The following is a 24734-nucleotide window of genomic DNA, read 5'->3' on the forward strand; positions in this document are numbered from 1 at the left end:
CTCTCTCTGATGCTGGTAAGAGTTTGTCTCATGTATGTAGATCACATCCATGCAGTGTGGCTGCCATGGGAGATAGTCACCAGTTTCAGGTCTCTAGTATTCACTCTCAAGACGCGGTTGACTGGCCTCATTGTCTCCAGTCATTGCCCTGCTGTCTCCAGCCATTGGACTGCTGTCTTTGGCTTGCTGTCTCCAGCTTACTCTCTCCAGTCATCAGCCTACTGTCTCCAGCCTGCTCTCTCCAGTCTGGTGTTTCCAGTCAGCTGTCTTTGATATCCCCTCTTTATTTTGCTGCCTGCCCTGCTCCAGCACACTCTCTTAACATGGACTATCTAAGACCTTTAAAGACTTTGCTGCCAGGCCCACTCCATGGGGTATATGGCCTGTCTAGGGCCTTACACTGTCGAGCTTTTTGTCACTGTAGCATCTGTTCTTTTAGCAGAGAAATGTTTTCATTGGGTTGCCACATCCACATTCTGTACTCTTTGCTGTGATCAACTGTTTAAATAAGGATAAGATAACCTGTATTCCTATTTACATGGGCCCTTTGTGATATTGGTTGCACCAGTTTTTATATCATTATAAAACCTGTTGTCACTTTCGTATATCATCTTGTATATCTTGACCTTTATTAATGTAAATGGCAAAGATGCACTAATAGTAGTAACATCCGTGTGACTACATCTTGATGCCAATAATGTGGTCCCATTGTTCTAAAGTAATTGCTGGTCTCATATATTTTTATTTTTTAATTAACTGTTTTGACTTGTTTGAGGGCCCTCCATTTCACTGAAATTATTTATTCTGTTGCAGTCTTACCTACCAAACACCTCTGGTCAAGCAGTCTCTGCGCACTCTAACATGCTGGCTTTGTCAACGGACATGTTCATTCTGGAGTTTTAGGTCCAAATATTGGAGGTGATGCTCTTGTGGCGCAGAACATGATAGGGGGAAACAGACATCTCTACTGCTCAACTCTACCAGCGGAAAACTCATTTTGTTTCTCACTTTCTAATTTATACTGATGTACTCACAATTGATATATGCTCAGAGGAAGCGGAATGTCTTTTAAGTTGGTGTGGTGGCCCCAAGTACCATCAACCATAATTTGCCCCCATCTCCATTACCACATCTATTCCAACCTCCAGTTAGCTGTTACTAATGACAGTGTCATAACATTTTACAAGTCATTCTTTCTTTCATACTTATTGAACGCATATTTTAAACAAATAACAATGACAGCAACCAATAAACTACATGCTAGAAAACCAAGCACTGTGGTAAACAAGCAACATAAAACACTATTCTTACTAGCAGCATCTTCACTTGAAGAATATTCATTTACATTTACGGACAGAAAGAGATATGATCATCAAGGACCAAACAACATATTGACACACCCTGAAAATGAAACGCACACTTTCAGTGTCCTAAGTGGGCCTCACTCAACAGCTGTACTGGATCCTTGGGATGTATATATTATATCTTAATAAGTACAGAAAGTTGGTGTCTGTCACAATGCAAGCTCTATGCGGCGTATTGGGTTATAGGTTTTCCTCACTCCCTAATGTATACTACATACCTATTAGCGGTTCATGTCATTATTCATACAAAGCCAGGCACCTGTAAAGGCCCCAAGAACGTTTTAATGTTAGAAAAGAGTTCCTGTATTACGATCAGGCCAAGCATTGCCTGCACTATACATGTCAAAAAGTGATCATGAGTGCATCAGATAGATAATTAGCATGGTAACAGAGAGCAGAAACTAAAGATGAAGGAGTCCTGAGCTTGACCAAAATACTTTATCATCTTATGAAGCTCAAAAATGGAAAATGTACAGTTAGTTACTACTAGCTGCAGGTAATTTATATTTTTTGATGGGAATGAGATTGGGGTCTATCTTTTACTGGAAATGCTACCTAAATCACCTAAATCTGAAACACATCAAACACACAATGTGGTGACTGTAGACTTCCACCAAAACAGCTCTGTTTAAGTGGAGGGATATAAATAAGGCCCATATCCCCTAGTACCCACTATACAAAGCTCCTCTTTATTAATGTGGTCTAAGCTTCTTTACTGCCCCACAAACTCTTTTCTCTACCCAACAATCTTTGATGTAAAACAAGCACCTGAAACTATTACATTAGTCACCACACAAACACTCCTTGCACTAGAAGCCAGCTAGATGAACCTCCAAACTCATGACATTAAAAAGTGGACATCACTATGGGAGAAAGGTAAACAGAAAAATATAGAATAAATGCAACAACCTATTCTGTTATTGAGAGACGCTATGGCAAACACTGCATAGCCTTCACTGAAACAGATACAAACATATTTTATCAAGACAAGTTACCGCTGTCACAAATGACATCTAAGGACAGTCTACATCATAATACACTTCAAGTGACAACTACATTGCATATGAAAATACTGGAAAGCCAATGTGGAACCCCCCAGAACAGATACTGTATCTGAAAGGCTGCAGTATCAAGGTTTTTCCCACTATCGTCTCCAGTGCATGCCTTGTTCTAATGATGTTACAGCTACATAATTTCTAAACACTGATAGCTATGTACATTTTCCTCCGCCAAAGCAACCACTTAAAATACTATGTATCATCTTCTCTGAACTACCATTCATAGTAGCTCTAGCTTGTAAAGAAGAGGTAAACAGGTCAACGGGCATAAAAAAAAGCCTGGAACAAAAGAGTTCCGCAGCAACACCAGTTGTCCTTGTAGTAATGTGTCCTGACAGCTATCATCTAGCAGTACTTGCTGTACTTCTTTGTTCAAAGTTTCTTTCTATACTGCTAACCTGATATATGATCTAATTTATTCTTCCTAGCACTGATGCTAAAGCAAGCTGTTGCAGTTATTTAAAGCCTCCTCTAGCGAGACGCTATATAGACTATTTCTATGCCCTCTACATGTGCAGTCAATGAAATGCTGTTGATAGGGAAATATAATCCATTATATTATAGCTGTTTGTTATAACTCCTTGAGGTATTGCAAAATTAATATATGCTACCTGAATTGTTTCTTACAATCACTGCCTCTTCTAGATATGAGCAAGGAAATCTAATAACTATTTGGTGATAATGTACAGGCAAATGAAAATAGGTTTGAGGTGGATATTCTGCAGGATGTTTGGTGCCATTCAGCATACATGGCCTCTTCACGCAGACTGCAAATCAAAACACAGAGCTAACAGACACACAGCATATATCCTGACACATGCCAAGTGATCACTTGAACCTTTACTAATGCTGTCTGGCAGCCAGCTAAGGCAGAAATGGTCAAACAGCTGTTAGTCTACTTGTGTGTGGATGTGTGTGCACCTTTTATGGACCAAGAAGCATTCATACATATATGACTATATTCACTTCAGCTTAGGGATAGTCATAATTATACTCATAGCCCATAGTCCAGATGATGACACACTGCTAGGCATCCAAAACTGAAGGAAAAAATAAAGCCACAAAAATGAGAAAGTCAGAGGCTCTCTGGATTACAGTAAAAAAAAAAACCCACCCAAAACATTCCTATTGCCCTATTCTGCTGTGCATTTTGTGGCTAAGGGCTGGGTTGTGAGTGGGCACAGGTAAGAATGGATAACAAATGCTAGGCATAACGTCCAAACATCTCAGAGCTATTGTTCACAAATGCCATATAATCAAAGGCCAGCTATGTCACAACAAGGAAGCCATCACTGGTTCTGACCAACATCCACCCAGTCTCTTACAAACTGTAGATGTATGCCTTGTAGGCCCAGTGAATGTCAAGGCACATATGTGAGTGTATGCCTGCTGTATTTTCTATGAAAAGTGTGTGAGGTTCTGCCATAAAGCGAGTAAGTGGTTGTTTCAGTGTGAAGGCTGGCCAGCCTTAATATTTTGAATTTACATATGACATGTAAAGTGTCTCATTGGGCCCAAGCCTTAGTGCTGCCTAACATCTGCTATTCCAGCCTATTCAAACTCATCTCCCTGCTCTTTATTTATTCCCAAGGTTCACCTTGTTCGTTGAGTCTTTGCTTCCATATATGCACGTGAAGCCAGGGACTCCTGCAAAACTCAAAACAAGTAAAGGACAAAGAGATGGAGATCTTCAGTGCAACACTCAGTACTGTTGTCTTCAACTCTATAAAAAGGCAATGACCTGTACTTATAGGCAAAATAGCACCGCAATGAATCTGGCTGCCACTCTGCATGTATTCCCGGACGTGTGTGGGGGGGGGGGGGGGGAGACATGGCATCCTTTTTTAGATCCTGGATCATGGCAGCTGGGATGCTATACAGGATGACTATATTGTGAAACATGCAGCAGGCTAACACTATCTCAGCAATAGTGTGAGGGTCATATTGTAAGGCTCGCCTCATTTTATCTAAACATTAAAAATGACTTTTCAATGACTGAGTGAGTAGATGTGAGTTCCTCATTGTACCTCCTCTCTGCCTGTGTGTTAGGAAGAGAGACTGGAGTGAGAAGCCACTCCAGTCTCTCTTCCTGCCATATCCAGTCTCTGCCATATCAAGCATCACCTGTGTCATAGAGAGTTGCTATGGGTCAAACTGCCATCTTAGATTTGACATTTGGCAGCCTGCCAACACCATTATGAACCCAGTCAGAGTAAGACCAGTAACTTTGTCTGACCATAGCTTTAAAAATACTCATGACCAGGTCCATCAGCATCACCCAAAGCCATCAGATATGAAGGACAGCTACATATTAGGTCTGTCAGAGGAATGTTGTAGTGGGCATATAACCTAGCACACAAACATACACCGATGATTTCGATTATCTAACACTATGTGCATCACATGTCTTCATACTGGTCAGTATGATGAGATCAATGTTAATCTCATACCTGCCACTACATACTTCTCCTATATACACAGTCATGAAATCTTTTGAGATCTAGCTCAAAAACTATTGTCATTATCGACCCCTTACAGCCAGTCCAGTCTTATTTGCTTTCCATACTAAAGGTCTTGCAGCTCTTATCATGACCTTGATTAGATGTACATACATGCTATGTGTGACATGAGAAGAGGCATGCACAAACAGATCTATGGTGGTTAGTTCCAGGTCTTACTAGTAAATGACCAATTCTTTGTTATTGCTAGTAAGTGGTTTTGAAAGTTACACCACCTTACATGTGACAATGTCCAGCAGAACACATGGTGTGCAGATCATGCTTATATACTGTAGAAATGGCAATATCCAATGATTATGCTATAATGTATTGGTAATAACATTTGCAGATTTAGCTCAGACTATTTTTATATGCATTGTTTATCCGTGCTTTGAAGAGCTTAACAGGTTCTTGTTATGAGATGAGAGTGCACCTGACACTCTAGCCTTTTTTTTTTTTATCTGGCACAAGGTTACTTAGAGTTCTGGTTTGACAGGGATTATCCTACAAAAAGTTTTCCAATTTTGCCATCAAATAGTGATCCCCAAATCTTGGGCCTTCCTAGATGTCCTCAACTCAACAACATCTAGCTTGTATGACTAGACCTGGCACTGCCGGATATATATATATACCTATTATATATATATATATATATATATAGATATATATATATATATATATATATAGATATAGATATAATAGGTGCACACTAACCAGGCTAATATATAATTCCCAGGCATATGCATAAAAGGCAAAGCTAGATAATATGAAATGGAACAATAGACTTACCTAGTAGCCAGCCATGGCCATATTTCATCCTCAAACTGTGCAAAAAGGGCTGAGAGTCTAAGGATACAGGCCTCGTGTGTGGCTCCCAGGTACATGGGCACAACATTGAGGATGCACATTTGTGCATAACAAGCACTTGCATACTGAAGGAGTGAAACAGCTTAAAGTTGTGGTAGGACACTTTCCTCTGACAGTATGGGATCAGAGCTATATAGGTGAAATCTATCACTCTCAGAACATGGGGTAACTATGCCATGGCAGAGAAACACCTCTTCAGGGCAGCAATTCCTGCCTTTCAGTAGGGAATTTGATATAAATATGATTGCGGCTGCATTCAGCTCATAGTACCTGATGCAAGTACTTGGAAAAATATGCTCGAGACATTTCCCCCCCCCCCCCCCCCACACCCACCATCAGTTATTTGGAAGGAGCCCAAAGCCATGAAATAGAGGGAGCTCAACAGTTTCACAACAGCTGGTATGGCACGGGACCTTTCAATGCCAGGATCAAGGTCGGCTTTGAAGTCTTCATATAAATCCATTTTGGCCTGAGATCTCAAGCAGCACCACACGATCACCTCCTCCTCTGCAAGACCCTGTGTGGTGATCCTAGACATGGGCCCTTACTGCTGCACCTATACCTATAGCTGCTTTGACCCCAGTGCTGGGATTTCCCCAGGTGGCATCTCTGCCTCCCATTCCATTTTTTGCTGCTTGAACCATCTATTGTGCCAATACCAATCCACTTAACATCGTGGCTCCTGGAAGCCTGGCCTGGTGGTTTTATTTTTTTTATTATTATTATTATTGGTGCAGGCTTCTGTAGGTATGTCGACTGGAGTCTGAAAAAAATAATGCACAAATTTGCCAGTTTTAGAAACAAACATGACAGCAGAAAAAGACCGTATGGTCTAATTAGTCTGCCCATCCGTCCAATTAATTTAGCTTTATAATTCTTATCACTTCCTTAGAGATCCCTTGTATTTATCCCACTTCCACTGGGAGGCTCTTCCACACATCCACCACCTTTCTCTGTAAAGAAATATTTCCTAAGATTATTCCTGAGTCTACTCCCTTTCAACCTCACCTCATGACCCCTCGACTCTTCAGCCTCTTCATTGAAAAAGGCTCACCTCCTGTGCATGGAAGCCTTTGAGATATCTGAATATCTCTATCATATCTCCCCTATCTTGACAAGATATTTTCCCCAAAAAACAAACAGCTATAACTCAAAAGTTGTAGCTACATTTTGCGTTATTTTGTCACAAAACATGTTATTTTAATGTGAGAAGCCAAAGAGGACCTTCATTTGCATGAAATTAGCTTATCGGCATGCTCATTAGCAATATTTTTACTTTTCACATGATATTTGATTTACCACACAATAAAAACCATATCGCACCCGTGACGGAGTGCACTGACCACGCCCCTCATTCTTCCTTTAGGAATGCGGTCCAGGCTTTTAATCCATGTCTCATTAAGGCAGAAGGCCGCAAGGGATTGTGGCTGAAGGGAGTCTCCCTTCATCCTTCCATAAAAGCCCAGGCCTAGAGAGCTTGGGGAGGCCCCAGGACGCTGGTAGGACCTCCCGATACACACAGACAGTGGACCTGTTAATTGTGCCTGATGTAAGTTAGCTACTATTTTGATTCTTGTATCTTTGAAGCACTGTAAATAAATACCTGCACCATATCTAAGCTGGTCCAGTCTTACTGTATTCATGAACTATTCCGGTGGCTGCAGAAATACGCTACACGTGGTGTCATTTCTGGGATTTTTTTTTTTTTTTTGCTTAAGCAGGAAGCACAAGTAAAAACCTACAGCCTCCAAGAAGAAGAAGAACAACCTGCTTGCAGTTTTTATTTCTGGTGTTTTTACAATAGGCCAAGGGCACTATCCCCGCCTGAGCAGTCAGGGGCAAATAGTACCGTAAGTTAGGGCTGCACAGGTCGCCAGGTGTTTTTTTTTTGTTTTCCCTGCCTTGTGTGTTTATCCATTTGGAAACTGGCCCTAAAGGGAAATAAAATAGAGCAGGCAATACAGGTCCTGGCCACAAGACAGCAACAGCTGCAAAAATGCTGTACAAATACAGATAACCAGCAACAGCTACAAGACCAATTAACTCAATTGGCAGCTAGCTGAGGCCCTACAATCGACTACATCCAGAATACCTCAGGCATCTTTACCTTTGCATATCCTGTTTAAGATAAAGGGACAAGAGGACCCGGAGGTCTTTCTAAAGAACTTTGAACGGACCGCCTGCCTCTCAGCCTGGCCGGAGACCAGCTGGACTACTTACTCGGCAAATTTGTTTACCAGCAAAAGTTAACTGGCAACACAGGCTGCTAATCCAGATGGGAGGGCTTCCTATGAGGATGTCAAGGCTGCCAAACTGTAGAGGGCAGAGTACTTCCCAGAATACTATCAGTAGCAATGCAGATGGGCAGCCCTACTGCCCGGGAAGAGCCCCAGAAACCTCTTTCATCATTTGAAAGATGTTAGGTGGAAGTGGCTCCATCCAGAGGCAAGGTCAGGACTAGAAGTGGCTGATCAAATACTCCTGGAGCATTTCCTAAATGGTCTGGACTGACCCAATGGCCTCATTCTGGAGAGTGCACAGGAAGCCTTCCACCAGGCAGTCAATGCCTGCTGGCATAAAGGGCTTGGACAGACAACCCATAACAGTCCCCTGGCATGGTACACAAGTTAGAGGACTTCAGCAACGAACCTCAGACAGGGGGGGCTCAGCCTCCGTACTCTTGTTCCAGACACCAATCTCGTACACATGTTTTAACTATGGACAGAAAGGACACTTGACAAGGGACTATCAGTATGGCTGAAACAAACCTATGTTGTATACACCAAAAGCGCAAATAAGACTTTACTTGGTCAAGTGTAGCACTTAAAGTTCCTTTATTTCAACACGGTAACTCCTTTCAGTGAACCACAGTATTTAACAACAGTCCCCAACACGGACCCGTGTTTCGCCAGTCCGGCTGCTTCGGGGGGATAATTTTAACAACAACCTGTGACTAAAGAAGAGTTTAACATTGACCAATACATAACCACTGGGTCAGATTAAGGCAGACGAGAAATCCAACAGTTAACATACCTGTGTCACAAGTAATTTCAGTAAGAATCAGGAGCACAAAGTGCGGTCTCAAGTAACACATGTCCATAGGTTCGCCAAGCGAACCTATGGACATTAGCTGGTGACCCAGCCAACGCCTGAGGAAGAAGTACAGCTACTTAAAAATAACGCTCTGAAGCAGCGACGATCTGCAACCTGGGGAAAAAAAGGGGGAATTCAGAGAGGCAGGAACAACCCAGAAACAGGGCATTGGAGACCCTCTCTTTTTGTGCCCTTTGTGTGGATAATGGACACAAAGAAAGCCACTGTTCATATAGGCAGCCAGAAATTGAAGAGTCTTTAAATGAACCAGGCAGGGCATAAACCTGACCGGCCCTAGAGGAATGTGCTTTCTGCAAAACAGAAGTTCAATCCAAGGAAGACTGTCCTTAGCTTGGGACCTGGAGTTCAAAGCCCGCATGTATCTTTTAAGATCTGGCCCATTGTGTCTTATAAAATCATGCCACATTCCTTGGACAAACAATGAACTGTTTTTATATGGAGGAAACATGCCTGAAGAGTTGTCCGATTCTGGCCCCAAAATGGGATCTTCTGAAATGGACTATTCCTCCAAAAGATGCCTACTTTTCTCTAATGCCTTTTTAAGCATTATATTTGGCACCATTCTCTGCACAGAAGATAATGTGCTGTCTTCGGCACAGAAGGCAGCCCTGACAGTTCTGGGGTGGGTTGATACCAACATTTTCGATGCCAAAGTTCCTGGCATCAATAGCGCCACCGGTCCTGCATCAGAACATAAAGTCATGGTCTGCTCTGTAGAAGTGGTGGACCTGTGCCATTTGTGGCAGGATTACCTATGCTCTTGCAAGGATTTTCTTTTATGTTTGTGTGACTATAATGACAAATTCCTCTCTCAACATCTGAGTAACTTAGGTCTGGCCTTGTTTTAGGCACCTGTGTAGTCAAACCTGAAGCTTTTATTCTCTCAAGGATAAAAGAAAAGTTAACTGACAATATTTTCAATGCTCTAGGAGACATCCTGGCACATGCCTAGCAGGCATTTTAAACAGAACTTATGCAGGTCACATTTCTGCATTTCTTGAAATTTATTTATTTAAGAGTTTTTCTATACCGTCATTAAGTTATTTACCATCATAACGGTTTACAATAGTGCACCAATATCCAAGTGAATATGGATAGCAAATGTTGCTTACCTGATGTAACAGGTGTTCTCACAGGACAGCAGGATGTTAGTCCTCACAAATGGGTGACATCGAGGATGGAGCCCTGTACGGAAAACTTTTCTGTCAAAGTTTCAACAAGCTTTGACTGACACTGGCACATTGGGTGCACTGAGCATGCCCAGCCTGCAATTATCCCTGTGAGCCACAGGTGTCTCCCTCAGTCTCGTCTTATAGCTAAAAAGCGCAAGCGAAACTAAAATAAAAGTATACAGACCCAACTCCGCGGGGTGGCGGGCGGGTTTCGTGAGGACTAACATCCTGCTGTCCTGTGAGAACACCTGTTACATCAGGTAAGCAACATTTGCTTTCTCACAGGACAAGCAGGATGGTAGTCCTCACAAATGGGTGAGTACCGAGCTGAGGATGCCCGGGAATGCACCAGATACACCGCAGATGCGCAAAGGCGTAACGACTGAGGTGGAAATGGGAACGGAGGGCATCCGCAACACCATAATGGGTTCGTGGAAGGATGTTGGGTAGTGAATTGAAAAAAGTAAGAGTAGGTGGACTGGCCAAACATGGAGCATGCCGGCTAGTCAAATGTAAGCAATAATAGGCTGCGAAGGTATGGAGAGGACTCCAGGCTGCAACCTGATAAAAAAGTACAAGCAGCAGTAACCAAAGGGAAGCTGTTAAGGCTAAGACGGACACAACAGTATGTGGATACCCACAGTGTTGTAGTGAAATGTCTGCTTGTTGGTAGGAAAGGAAATATAGACCACTTAATCAGAAGGATTAGGTCTGTGTGGCCACTGGAAGTAGCAGCTTGACCCTTGCATGAAGGAAAGAGTCAAGTGGAATTCACATGGAATGCAGTGCAATGTAGATAGAATGTAAGCGCAGCATTACTGTCCAGGAATGTGGAAAACCCAGTCTCTCCCTAGGGCGAGAGAGAGAGGTTAGGAAAAATTAATAGAGTATTTCCTGAGGAAAGGAGATACAACATCTACCTGAAAAGGATAGAAAGTTGAATGCGTAGAACTACTCAGTGGCAGAGGAACGGAGTCAGGTGAGTATGGAAAGAGTGCATAACTCACGGACCCTGCTGGCAGGAATGACATTAAGAGGGAAAGAAGTTCCCTTGCCAAACTGTGGAAGAGAGGAATGGAAAGGCTCAAACGTAGAATGTATGAGACTTATAAGGAGAATATATATGTTCATTCCGTGATTAGAGAAATAGAGGCGGCTTGATCAGTGGATAATCCATGGTAAGCCGACTCAGAGAGGATTACCGAAAACGGGAACCCAACTCCCAAAACGATACACCTCCTAAGAGAAAGGTGTATCTATGTGGAGGATGTCTGGAGAACAGAATCCGAGGGAGTAAGAAAAAATGGTGGAAAAGTAAAAGGGGTAATACCTCTTTTTTTTTTTTTTTAGCGTCAGGAGGTAAAGCCTGCCATATTAAACGGCAAGATTTATGTTTAGAAGGTTTTGTGACGCTACCAGAACCTAAGAACATCAGTAAGTCTATGATTTGGGACTGACTGGTGAGGGAATAAAAGGTTACTGATATGATGGATTGAGAAGTATGGGAAGCATACTGATCTCAGTCAGGGAGTGGGGAAAAGAATACTGAACCCCATCCCAGTTCAACATTAGAAGAATGCTGGCTACGAGAGGCAGCAGAAGAGATATATTGAAGAGGCCTTTGATGGAAGAAAAGGCATCTAAGGGAACGCATAGGAAACATGTGTAGGGAGCAGAACCTGTGCATCGTATGGAATGATGCAGACGCAGAGGAAAGTTTAGTTAAACTCAGCGTTAAAAGATTTGCCCTGTACACATGTAATTGAGACCATTCGAGAGGATAGAACCTACGTGGAGAAGGTCAGATAGAGCGTTCATTAAATCTCTTAGATATGTGGCCCAAGGACGCATGAAGTGAACAAGGGCCAAGGGTAGAGCTGCGCAGCTGTCTAGCAGAGCAGCTAAGAGGTTGTGCGTGCTTATGAGTTGGAAAGCACATTGTCCCTATGCTGTCTGTCTGTATGCACAAAGAATTGTTGCAAAAGCAGTATTGGAAGGCATAAGGGCATAACTCATGGGTGCAACGTCCAGGAAGTTTATGAGAAACTATGCTGGAGTGCAATAGATGCATAATGGGTTGACAGCTTTCAGGAGAAACTTTATAACCCTAAGGAATTGCGAGCATGAGTCGAAGGAGACTAGGTCCTAGTTCGAACTGGGATAAGAATCAGGGACGAAAGCAATGAAACCACTTAGGTCCATTGAGTATAGAATGTCACTGAATATAACCCATAGCAGTTTTGAATTATGAGAAAAATGCATAGTGGGAAGAAACCCCATCGCCCAACCATGAAAAGTTGAAAGGTTGAGGTTATGGAAAATATGCGCAGGGACATATAACAATGTATCAGAATGTCTGTGCGCATGCTGGACAAGAGGGTCTTAAGACTGTGGTGTCCAGAAGTGTTACAGAAGGGATTTATGGCAGTGACAGTAATCCCAGTTAGTAAATGTATAGTGAGTCCTGAAAAAAGTGAGAGCTCCTTGCATGTACTGAAAGTGGTTAGCAGTAGTCTATGCAAGGAAAGTGAATGATGTTACACTCCGCAGAGAAAACAGCATTCACCAACAGTGATGCAAGAGACAGTTCACTTACCGAAGCTGGTGCCGGCGGCAGAGCTTGGGGTTGTAATGTTGACTCACCATAAAGCACATAGAAACATTAAAATAATGTACTTACTGCAGTATGGAGTGATGGTAACCAAAGATACCATTGTACCTGTGACGTCTAAAGAAAGTTGGATTTTCTTAGGTCCAGGATGTGCGGAGAGTAACTATTTTCTGTTAAAAGAAAGAATAGTGCAATTAAAACTCCCCAACCCCCCTCCCTTCTCCCCTCTGCACTTCGTAGCGCCTGGGGGAGTGTACCGGGACTTTGGTACAAGGTGGGGTGGCCGCTCTGATATCTGACCAGATGGGAGACCAGGAGGTGTCCCAATGGAGGATATCATGTAGGCTCCTGCAGGTGTGTGAGCGGTAAGTGGTACCCGCATTTCTGTATGCTGTACAAGGAGACACTGAGACCTGTGGCCAGGCCTCAAGGTGGACTTGTACATGGGGCAATGGTTGCTGAATCTCATGTTTAGCAGATCAGCCAATGCAGCTGGACCTTGGTTGGGAGGGAACCAAGAGTCAGAGCATTGGTCGGCACAGGGACTTGTTACTGACAAGAGAAGAAGCCCTGCTGCAATCCCAAGAAGATAGAGGGGTTCTCCTGATATTGTGGCTAACATAGCTAACATAGTGATATGTGACACTAATACAGTTCTAAAAGGCACATGACCCAGAACTTTTCGAACCACGGTCCGAATGGGAGAACACAACTCTATGGGAATGCCGCCGAAGCGGGTACTTACCATCCGACGTGGATCGCCGCAAGACGAGCCGGTGAAGATTGTTGACCCCGACGGTCTCCGGAGTCCTCGAGGGTAAGGCCGGGGACGTAAACGTCCATCTCGCTCTGAAACCCGGTATGGTGGCACAGGTACAGAGGAGACAGGCCAGGCGTGAGTGGCGTTTAGACTGCTAAGTGTAACAGATGGCCATAGTCCCACACCACTTGACGGTGGGGCACGCCAGGAACAGAGGAGCCCTAACGGAACTCATGTTCCCTTCCCTCGTCACAGCGGCTCGATGTGTCGTGACGCCAATGCAGAAGCTGTCGGACCTGGATCCGGAAGTTCTGGATCACCAAGGACTGCCAAAACTGTAGGAACAGTGCTGATGGCAGTGGTGATGTCGCTCTGCCCGAGCGTTGTCCAGCCTGGAGAAGGATGGCACCGATGTGCTGGATGGCGTCAGCGGCGGACGATCACGATGTCGGCGATGATGGGTGCCACGGTGCTCGGCCCGGTCTTTCCCCAGCGCCGAGATGGAAGCCCTCGTCGTCCTGGAAGGCGATCGATGACGAACTGTCAGCACGCCTGCTCTGCTCCTGACACAATGGAGTGTCTTAAGCTAATACGGGGCTTAAAAAAGAACCCAAAGCGTGGAGCAATGTGAGGAGGCGAGGGTATTATGTGGCGGTGCTATGTCGGTATTGACGATATTGAAGGCAACCTAAGGGGCTTCGAGGATATCATCAAAATGGGTATGAAAAATCGTCGATGACTGGCCAGGAGAATGATGACAGTGACGGGCACTGACAGCAGTGGCATAGGTATCTTTGAAACGATGTGGAATCGAATAATCGAAAAACATTGCCGTTATTGAAAAAGATACCGGCATCGACTGAGTCGAAGTCGAATCAATAGGGCGTCAAGGACACCGAAGGAAAACGGAGGTGTCGAGGGCATCGATGCATGGAGGCGGGCATTTATGCCGTTTGTGGCATGGCCACGGGCATCAACTATAGGGCCACAGACGTTGACGGTATCGATTTGGACAGACTCAGATTTCCAAGTGTACATGGCATTGGTGCCCCAGACACGTGTGTCGGTGGCATCGATATGGACACGTATGGAATCGATGGCATGGATCTCCCAGTCGATGAATTCCATCCCGGCATCAACGCCAGTCCTGGAATCGGCATGGGCATCGATGCCAGCCATAAGGCTGGCATTGGCATCAACGCCCATCCACGGAATCGAGCCGGCATGGATACCCACCGATGGGACCCACCTGGGCATCGAATTTCACCGATGGGAGCAGCCTGGCATCGACTGCCCTCGATGGATGCATTCTAACATAGATGCCCATGGATGAAACACCTGGGCATCGGTGTCCATCAATGCAAAAGGACCCGGCACCGATGCCATCGACGGACGGCCATCCGGCACCAATGCCATCGACGGACAAGCCATCCGGCACCGATGTCCATCGATGGGGACCATCCGGCATCGATGTCCACCGATGGGGACCATCCGGCATCGATGCCCACCGACGAATCGATGTGGCACCGATGCCCACCGATGGAAAAGGGCTGGACATCGGTGGGGAGGATGGGGCATCGATGGCATCCCCAAAAGGGGGGGTGGCATCGATGAAGTGACCCTGGGATCGTTAAAAAGTGTCTCGGGCAGCGGTGGCGGCGACCCGAGTATGCATGGCAGTGACTAACAGCGTGTGCGTCAATGGCATGCATCCGGGTAGGGACGGCACCGAGGAAGCCCAAGGAAAAAAAACAGTGCGTAGGAGGAAAAAGCCTGGTAGCACTGAAAAGCAAAAAACATGGATAAAGGCATCAGGGCACCGTGGGGGGAGGGGCGCTGATGACATATAAAAGCCCAGGGCGGTTTAGGAGGGTCCCGGTGTAGCAATAGGGTATCGACTGCGTGAGGGTACCAGGGAACGAAGGACTTGAAGCTACAGAAGTCCTAAAGTTAAGGAAAAAATCCCTTCCCCACTAGCATAAGCAAGCAGAGTGTCACAGAGATACTCGCAAGCTGTTTAAAGCTAACTGAAAAATGGGGGAAGGGAAGGCTTCAGTCAGTTAACAGCCTTAAGATAGTGACAGGAACCGACCGAAAAATAAGAATTAGTACTCACCGAGCGTCGTAAAAACGTACTCGGAGGGAGACCTGTGCAGGGAAAAGTGTTTTTTGAAGTGAAAAGTTAAGTGTTTCCATGAGGTAATTAGTTAAAAAATCCTCACAGAGCTCCAACCGCTATGCTGACTGCAGAGCGGAAAAAAGAAGACTGAGGGAGACACCTGTGGCTCACAGGGATAATTGCAGGCTGGGCATGCTCAGTGCACCCAGTGTGCCAGTGTCAGTCAAAGCTTGTTGAAACTTTGACAGAAAAGTTTTCCGTACAGGGCTCCATCCTCGATGTCACCCATTTGTGAGGACTACCATCCTGCTTGTCCTGTGAGAACATAATTTACATAGGTGGTGCCAGTACTATTCGGTAACAAACAATATGGACTAATATAATTTACTATAAGGATTATGCATATGAAGAAAATCAGTTGGGGGATTGTATGTTTTATAGCGATGTATCCTATGGTTTGACTACAGTTAAAATTAGTGGTGAGCTAATTTCCAGTAGTAACTGGATTTTGTGAGCTTGGTGCTACGTGTCTGCTTATTCTTGTTTACCTGCTTGCACCACTCTCTTTGTTGAAGGCTTGTTTGAAAAGCCAGGTTTTGAGTTGTGTTTTGAAAACTTTATGGTTGCTCTGAAGTCTAAGTTCAAGGGGCATGGAGTTCCATAAAATGGGACCGGCCAGAGACAGTGCACGTTCTCTGACTTGGGTAAGTCTTGCTGTTTTCACGGATGGAATGGTTAAAAGTGCTCTGTTTGCTGATCTTAGATTTCTGTGTGGAACGTGGATTCGAAGTGCTGTGTTCAGCCATTCTGCTTTTTCCCAAACATCCAGACTAAGAAAACTTTTTCTTTGACTCGCTAAGAAAAGAAAAATAAGATAACTGAAGAAATGAATAAAAAATGCTAAATTTGCTGGAAAAATACACAACCACAATGCAGAAAGCCCCAAAAACTTGTCCTACTACGGCAGCAGAGAAAACGAGACTGAGGAGATGCACCCGAAAGCTGATGCGAAGGAACTTCCACACATGCTCAGAATGGTTTCCTTTCTAAGTATGGAGAGAGCAGGTCCGAAGTGGTGCCATTGGATGACGTCACCCATTTATGCAGCTGTTTGCCTTGTTTGTCCACTGAGAAACGATGATTAGGAAGATGTGCAGAAAGATCATCTTTCTTTGACAAAAAAAAAGCAAAGCAGAGAATAGTTTCTAAAAGTTCTGTAGACCCCTAATTCTACATGGGCTTTGGCAACATTTTAGTTTGGGTAAAGCTCTTTCAGAAAACGATTGCAACAGACAGTATGATCCTCTAATGCAACTCTATTAGATATGCTCACCTTCACATGAACTAAGTTTTTCCAAAATTAGATAATTCTGCACAACAGCAAAAAGTAGTCATCACATTCATTTCATTAGCATTGTTACCAATTTTAAAATAAAAGCCTCTAAAATCCATCTACCTTTATTTTCCCTTTGACAAAACTTGCAATATCTTCCTTATTATCAAATACAGACAATGTGTGAAGTAGATTCTGCTCAAGCCATTCCCAATGTTGACTTATCTCCTCCACAGTGGCACCTAAGAAAAGAAAAAGGGACAGTTAGCAAGATTGGAAAAGTATACTCCATTGAGTACACAAAATTTTCAAAGGCAATCTTTACACTGAGTGCAAATTTCCAAAAGGGGCGGGGTGGGGGAATCTAAATAGGAAAAAAAAAGATAAGGAATAATTTTAAAAAACAAATTAATTACAAAACATCGCACAGCAACAAATAAACAAAATATAACTCCTAATATATATCACCTCAACCGTCAACACAGCAAGAAATGGAGATGTTTCCCTCATGAGTAACCATGGAATGGAAAGCAGCTTTCTCTCTAAGGAAAGCCCTTCAGGAGTTCCAGAATCCAAAAAGGCAAACATTTCCTTTATACTGCAAGATACATTTACACAGATATTTGGGGGAAGTATTCTGCAACCAAAGATACAACCTGCAAGCACAACTCTATAAACTTCCTCCTAGCAGACTATGCAGCTATGAAAACATCTGGAAAATCTGTCATCACAGAATGAGTATATTCTTGAAAAAAAAAAAAGAGACACAGGATAAAGCAAGTTTGTTTACCGTAAAGGGTATAATATGGGTAGCCAGGACTTACACTTCTTCCGCCTCACCCTTTTACAATAGCAACACTCCCATCCCCAATTCCCCTTCCCCCTCATACACAAACACACCTTCAAGAAGATGTGCAAAGGTTGATAGAGTGTACCTGATTGCTCTCAACTCTCGAAGACTGATTTAATAGCAGCTCTCTTGAGATGCCTTGTGTTCAAAGGGTTCCAAGTGTATGCTCCCTACCCTTTAGTGTAGGCATCCATTACCAGAAGCACTTGATAGAGGAGCAAGTGAAAAAAGGTTCCATCCTTGAGAACTCACAGGTGTTGCCAGCTCTGTAATTCCTATTTCATAGTCGCTGTGATTTGCACTTGACAACACAGCAGTTGAGTTAGTTGATCCCACTAGGTACGTAGATCCCACTGAAGGTAGGAGATGTGAAGACGGGTCAATGGAACCACATGAATGGCTGCTGCCATGTGCCCAAGAACTACTAGAAGCAGTCTGGCAGATAAGCATGGAAAAGAGAGAGGTTGTAGATGAGCGATGTCATGGTGTTTGCTTGGTCGGGAGACAGGAATGTTCTATCAAGTTTATCCAAGCCCCAATGAATTTGAGTGTTTGAGTGGGCTCTATGCTCAATTTCTCAAAGCTGATCAGGAAATCTAAGCAATGTAGAAGAGTTATGTTTGAGCTCAGAGAGAAGCACTAAGTTCTTTGAGTTTGCTGCAACAGGCCAATAGTCCAGATATGAGAAGACTTATAGCCCTTGGCAACGGAAATGAGATGCTACATAAAAACCCTTGGGACTGACAAGAGGCCAAACTGGTAATGGAAAGTATTCCCCTGGAAGTGGAAGCAGTGCCAGTGCAAAGGGTGGCTGGGTACGTGAACATATACATCCTTTAGATCCAAGGTACACATCCATTCATCCTTCTGTATATAAGACAGAATCATGCTAAGGGAGTTAATTTTGAATTTATCTCAGAGTACATGTTTCTTCAGGAGTCTCAAGTCAAGAATGAGCTGCAGTCCCACCATTTTTTTGGAGATAAGGAAGTATCAGGAATAGAAGCCCAGAGCATGTTGAGATGCTGGGATTGGTTCTATTACTCATTGTTGGAAAAGCGACTGGACTTCCAGGCAAAACTGCAATAAATGAGATAGATCCAGATGGAGCACCAAACAATGTGGGAGGGATGGAGGCCAGTAGAAATGCAATAATTTGGAGGACCCAGGAGAACTTGGTGATCTGACACCACTCCTTCACAAAATGTTGCATTCTTCCTCCTACTAAGAGAGTCAGAAATGATTGTTTGGAGGGATCAAAAAATAGGTCCTGGTTTAGGTTGGACCTGTTGTGCAATTTTCTGCTGATAGCATTTTTTTTGCCACGGCCAGGTCGGAAGGGCTGTTTAGGAGCAATCAAGAGTGACTGCACTGCCACATTCTGGTCCTTAATCTGAGCAACCATCTCCTGTAGGTTTTCTCTGAAAAGATTGTCCCCTAAGCAGGGGAAATCTGGCAGTTTTTCGTGGACATTCTCGCTGATGCTACTTGCTCAAAGCTACGCCATACATCTAGCCCCAATAGAGGCAGAAGAGGTAAGTGAAACGGAATCAAAGGATTCGTATACTGATTGGAGCAGTTAGAAGATGCACTCTTCTACATCCATGAGTGGTTATGGATAGTAATTGCCTTGATTTGTGGCAGGTAAGAAAGTCTTCAACTTTTATTTATTACAGTAGTTTATATTTTGCCTAATTTCCAGAATATCTGTTCTAGATGGATTACAGAATTAAAAATATAAAACATAAAAAAAACAGAAATATACAAAATGTTATACATGCATATAACAATTACATAAAATTCACAACTTAATTACTACAATAATCCATAATATATCGGGCTTGGTAGTGTGTCCGTCAGTGCTTGTACATGTTCCCCATCAATGCCGATAGATGGCACAGGCGGTTCCCTGGCAGCCTTGGAGGCTCAAACAAGCTATACAGCGGCCATGTCACAACACCAGCTACAAGAGGTACTTCTGGGGGAATACAGTGCTACTGCGGAATTCAGATTTTGCGCAGAATTCCTCCTTCCCGCAGATATCCTCCCTCGCTGGAAGACTATTCAAAATCGGAAGGACTGCGGCCATCGTGGGACATTATTAGGAAGGGAATGGTGAATAAAACGGAAAATGTCATAATGCCTCTAAATCGCTCCATGGTGAGACCGCACCTTGAATTCTGTGTACAATTCTGGTCGCCGTATCTCAAAAAAGATATAGTTGCGATGGAGAAGGTACAGAGAAGGGCAACCAAAATGATAAAGGGGATGGAGCAGCTCCCCTATGAGGAAAGGCTAAAGAGGTTAGGACTGTTCAAGCTGGGAGAAGAGACGGCTGAGGAGGGATATGATAGAGGTGTTTAAAATCATGAGAGGTCTAGAACGGGTAAATGTGAATTGGTTATTTACTCTTTCAGATAATAGAAGGACTAGGGGGCACTCCATGAAGTTAGCATGTAGCACATTTAAAACTAATCAGAGAAAGTTCTTTTTCATTCAACGCACAATTAAACTCTGGAATTTGTTGCCAGGGGATGTGGTTAGTGCAGCTGTGTTTAAAAAAGGATTGGATAAGTTCTTGGAGAAGAAGTCCATTACCTGCTATTAATTAAGCTGACTTACAAAATAGCCACTGCTATTACTAGCAACAGTAACATGGGATAGACTTAGTTTTTGAGAACTTGCCAGGTTCTTATGGCCTGGATTGGCCACTGTTGGAGACAGGATGCTGGGCTAGATGGACCCTTGGTCTGACCCAGTATGGCATGTTCTTATGTTCAATCAAGCCCAGCATTCTGTTTCCAACAGAGGCCAAACCAGGCCACAAGAACTTGGCAAGTTCCCAAAAACTAAGTCTATCCCATTTTATTGTTGCTAGTAATAACAGAGGCTATTCTCTAAATCAACTTGATTAATAGCAATTAATGGACGTCTCCTCCAAGAATTTATCCAAAACGTTTTTGAACCCAGCTACACAAACTGCACTAACCACATTCTCTGGCAACAAATTCCAGAGCTTAATTGTGTGTTAAGTGAGCTTCCTAGTACAAACTTTGCCTGTTGCACCCATTGAAGATTCTCCTCTGCTTTTCAGATTTCCGTACTCTCATCCAATCCCTAATATTGTCATTAGACTACTGCAATATCCTATTTCTGGATCTGCCCAACTCCCAGCTTCATGCCATTCAATTAATTCAAACTTCTGCGGTCCAGTTAATCTTTGGTTCCCCACTACATGACCATCTCTCTCCAGTTCTTGCTGAATTACATTGACTGCCCATCACATGACGGATACAATTCAAAACCTTTACATGAATCTTTAAGGCCCTTCATGGGATAGCCCTAAGCTACTTAACCTCATCTGTTCAGAAATATCATCCAGACACTACAGTCTTCAGTCTTCTTCCCATCATTTGTTAGAAATCCCTTCTCTCAGACATGTGCTTCTGGCTGAGACTCGCAAGTGTATGTTCGCAATTGCAAGCCCTATGTTATCGAACAATCTTCCTCTGGAAGTCAAAACTGAGAAAGATTTTCTCTACTTCAGGAAACGTCTTAAATCTCACCTGTTCACTTTGGCCCTTTCTAACTGGCCTGTTGCTTGAGTTCCTGGAGTAGAGGAGCAGCCTAATAGTTAGAGCTGTAGGCTGCGAATCAGCGAGACTAGGGTTCAAGCTCCTTGTGACCTTGGGCAAGTCACCATTGCCTCAGGTACAACTTAGATTGTAAGCCCCCTGGGGATAGAGAAATACCTACAGTACCTGAATGTAATCTGCTTTGAAGTACCGAAAAGCAGAATATAAAAATCTAAATAAATAGAGCGGATGATGTCACCGCGCAGGACGGACGGCTGAATTCAAGCTGCTCACCTCCCGCTCCTAACATCAGCCTCCATCGGCGCCCTGAGGCCTCGGTTTTCGCCCCAAAACGAGGATTCGCTTCTGTAAGTGCTGCCATGGCAGCTAACAAGAAAAAATTAGATTTAAAACTATTCTCCTTCGCCGCGGCGGACCTGGAAACGGGAAGCGCGGTCAAAATGGCGGATGGGCCGGACATGTCCCGCGAGCCGGAGGAGGCGGCAATCCCGGTACCCCCCGAGCAAGGGGACAACAATGCACCCTCCCAAGCAGAGTTCTCCGCGTGGTTTGGGGCGCCGCAAGCCGACATGGCACAATATAAAAAGGATATGGAGGCAATAATGTCGGGCCTAAAAACCGAGGTAACCAAGATAGCACACCGCGTGGAGACCATGGAGGAGGGCCTAGAGGAGCAACAGACATACAGCCACTCTCTCGGTGAGGAACAAGAGAAACTCAAAGATACTCAGGACATGTTAGCATGGCAAGTGGAAGATATGGAAAATAGGCTGAGAAGATCTAATTTAAGATTTAGGGGTATTCCAGAGACCCCTGATAATACTGACTGTATAAAGGTAGTTCAGGACATTTGTATGACCTTGCTTCACCCTGAGAAGGCTTCAATTGAGGAGACATCTATTGTTTTGGACAGAGCTCACCGATCCCTGGGGACCCCAAGGAACAACCAGGTCAGGGATGTCATTGCACGCTTTCATAATTTTACGGTGAAAGAGCAGGTGATGAATGCTGCCGGGGCTCAGGGCTCCCTGCAATGGCATGGGCAACGGATTGAAATTTTTCAAGATTTGTCATTCACCACAATTCAAAAGAGGAGAGAGTTCCGGGCTGTGGTGCAAGTCCTGCGGGATCAGAAATTTCGATATCGCTGGCTGTTTCCCTTTGGACTGAGCTTTTCTATTAATGGCATCACCTCCAAAGTCCAAAAGGTGGCTGAGGCCGAGGATATACTGCGAGCGGCAGGCTTCATGACAGATGCACCGTGACCGGCGAAGACAGGAGCACTGGAGACACCCCACCTGAGAGAACTTCCAAAGTGGCAAAGGGTGCCCAAGGGTGGTAAAAGACTACGAAGGAATTCTGAGGACTCTAACGCATCCAAAGGCCCAGGCTGAGGTGACGGGACTCAGAGGTGGTGGTACCTCCTTGTGGACTCGAGTTCTCGAGAGGAGTCTTTGACAATCAAGGGACAAAAATTGGTAGAGGCCTAAGCCAGGTTCAGTTGCTTTATAAGTTATAGGTTGATAAGGTGACCGTTGTTTTGTATGTGTCTATTCATGTGAGCGAGCGGAAGGTGAGACAGAGCTTGCTCGGTGATGTTATCACTCTCCAAGATCAAAGCCCACGTAGAGAGTGGGTGCACTGGGGGGCGGGGCAGGACGGAAGGGGTGGGTGGAGTGGGAACAGCTCGAGCTTTAGATATTGGCAGGCTAAAACTGCACATGGGGGAGGGGGGTTATTTAAGGATCCTGAGTTGGTTAAGGTTGGGAGGTGGGCTACAGTGTTTTTCCGTATAGGGGGTGGAAGAGCTGTTTTTACCCTATGCCTTACATAGATGGATGGTCTAAAATTAATATCTGTGAATACTAAAGGGTTGAATTCGCCCATGAAAAGGAAAACCTTTATTCAGGATATGAAACGGTTACATGTTGATATTGTATTTTGTCAGGAAACACACCTGATCAAACGGTATGAAAAGCTGCTGGCTGCTAGGGATTTCCCTCTCTTTTATCATGCAGCGGCACCTAAAGGGGATAAATACTGTGGGACGGGCATCCTGTTCTCCCAGCATGTCACACCAGAGGTGGGTACAATCTTAAGGGACGTGGAGGGACGCTATATAATGCTGAAGGTGAAGCTATACAACACTCAATACACGCTGGTTAATGTTTATGCGCCCACAGGTAACCAGGCAGATTTCTTTGGGAAAATCTCCAAGATATTGGGTGACTGGGCAGAGGGCCATTTAATCGTTGGTGGAGACTTCAATCTCACCAGAAACCCTTATCTTGACAATACGGGTTCTAGTCAGGGTGGGAGACGCACGGGGAGACAAGCCCTTAAGCATTTGATTGCTGATAGGGGCCTCACCGATATCTGGCGACTACTAAATCCCACAGCCAGGAATTACACCTTTTTCTCAAATCCACATCAATCATACTCAAGGATTGACTATTTTCTCCTTGATAAAGCACTGGTAAGCCATGTCTTGGATGCAGAGGTTGGCAATATCACATGGTCTGACCATGCATTGGTGTGGGTCTCGCTGCGCCGGTCTGGGGGGGACCAAGGGACTAGATTTTGGCACCTCAATGAACATTTACTAGACGATAAGGCCTTTGTTGAAACTATCAATGAGGCCATAAGGGACTTTCTGACTACAAATGATGATGGGGAGGTGGCCCCAGGTATCCTTTGGGAGAGCCTAAAGGTATTCCTACGAGGTTTATTTATCTCAAGGGTGGTATATGTTAAAAGGGATGGTGCTAAGAAGCGCTTACAGCTTCTCGAATCCATCGCCCATTTAGAGCTCCGTCATAAACAGACTATGGAGACCCACATTGCACAGCAGCTACGGGAGGCCCGTAAAGCTCTTCATGATTTAGAGATGGGAAGGGTAGCTCACCAATTAGAACTACTTAGACAACAGCATTTTGAATATGGCAATAAGGCGGGTAAACAACTGGCACGAAAATTAAAAGAAAAGGAGGCAGCCACACAAATCACAAAAATCCGAAACAAAGATGGGCAATACATCCACTCTCAAGGGGAAATTGGAAAGAGATTTAATGCATTTTTATCAAGAACTTTATGACTCTGACCCAACAATAACGGCTCCGGAGATATCTAAATACCTGGAGAGTGTTACCCTACCAGTTTTGGATGAGACGGACCGACAGAGGCTAGACAGGGAGGTGACGCACATAGAAGTTCTACAGGTTATTAAAGAGCTCAAACTGGGTAAATCCCCCGGCTTGGATGGGTACTCTGGGAAGTTTTACAAGGTATTCGGGCCCTTACTTGTGACACCCCTTATAAACATGTTTAATGATTTAAAAGATACAGGCAGAATTTCTCAACAAGCCAACACCGCGGGCATTACTATCCTGGCT

The 24734-nt window shown here is 44.2% G+C and overlaps 1 protein-coding gene across 4 annotated transcripts in view; it reads right to left on the minus strand.

Moving 5' to 3' along the window:
- The window catches only part of TBC1D8 (TBC1 domain family member 8), a 438780-nt gene that overhangs the window by 318873 nt on the left and 95173 nt on the right, over positions 1-24734 (minus strand). For all 4 annotated transcript variants that reach the window (XM_029604799.1, XM_029604801.1, XM_029604802.1 and 1 more), the window contains one exon: positions 17020-17138. In XM_029604799.1, the coding sequence (XP_029460659.1) occupies positions 17020-17138 (119 nt within the window). The remainder of the gene's footprint in view (positions 1-17019; positions 17139-24734) is intronic.

This window comes from Rhinatrema bivittatum, chromosome 5 (genome assembly GCF_901001135.1).
Source record: "Rhinatrema bivittatum chromosome 5, aRhiBiv1.1, whole genome shotgun sequence".
NCBI lineage: Eukaryota > Metazoa > Chordata > Amphibia > Gymnophiona > Rhinatrematidae > Rhinatrema > Rhinatrema bivittatum.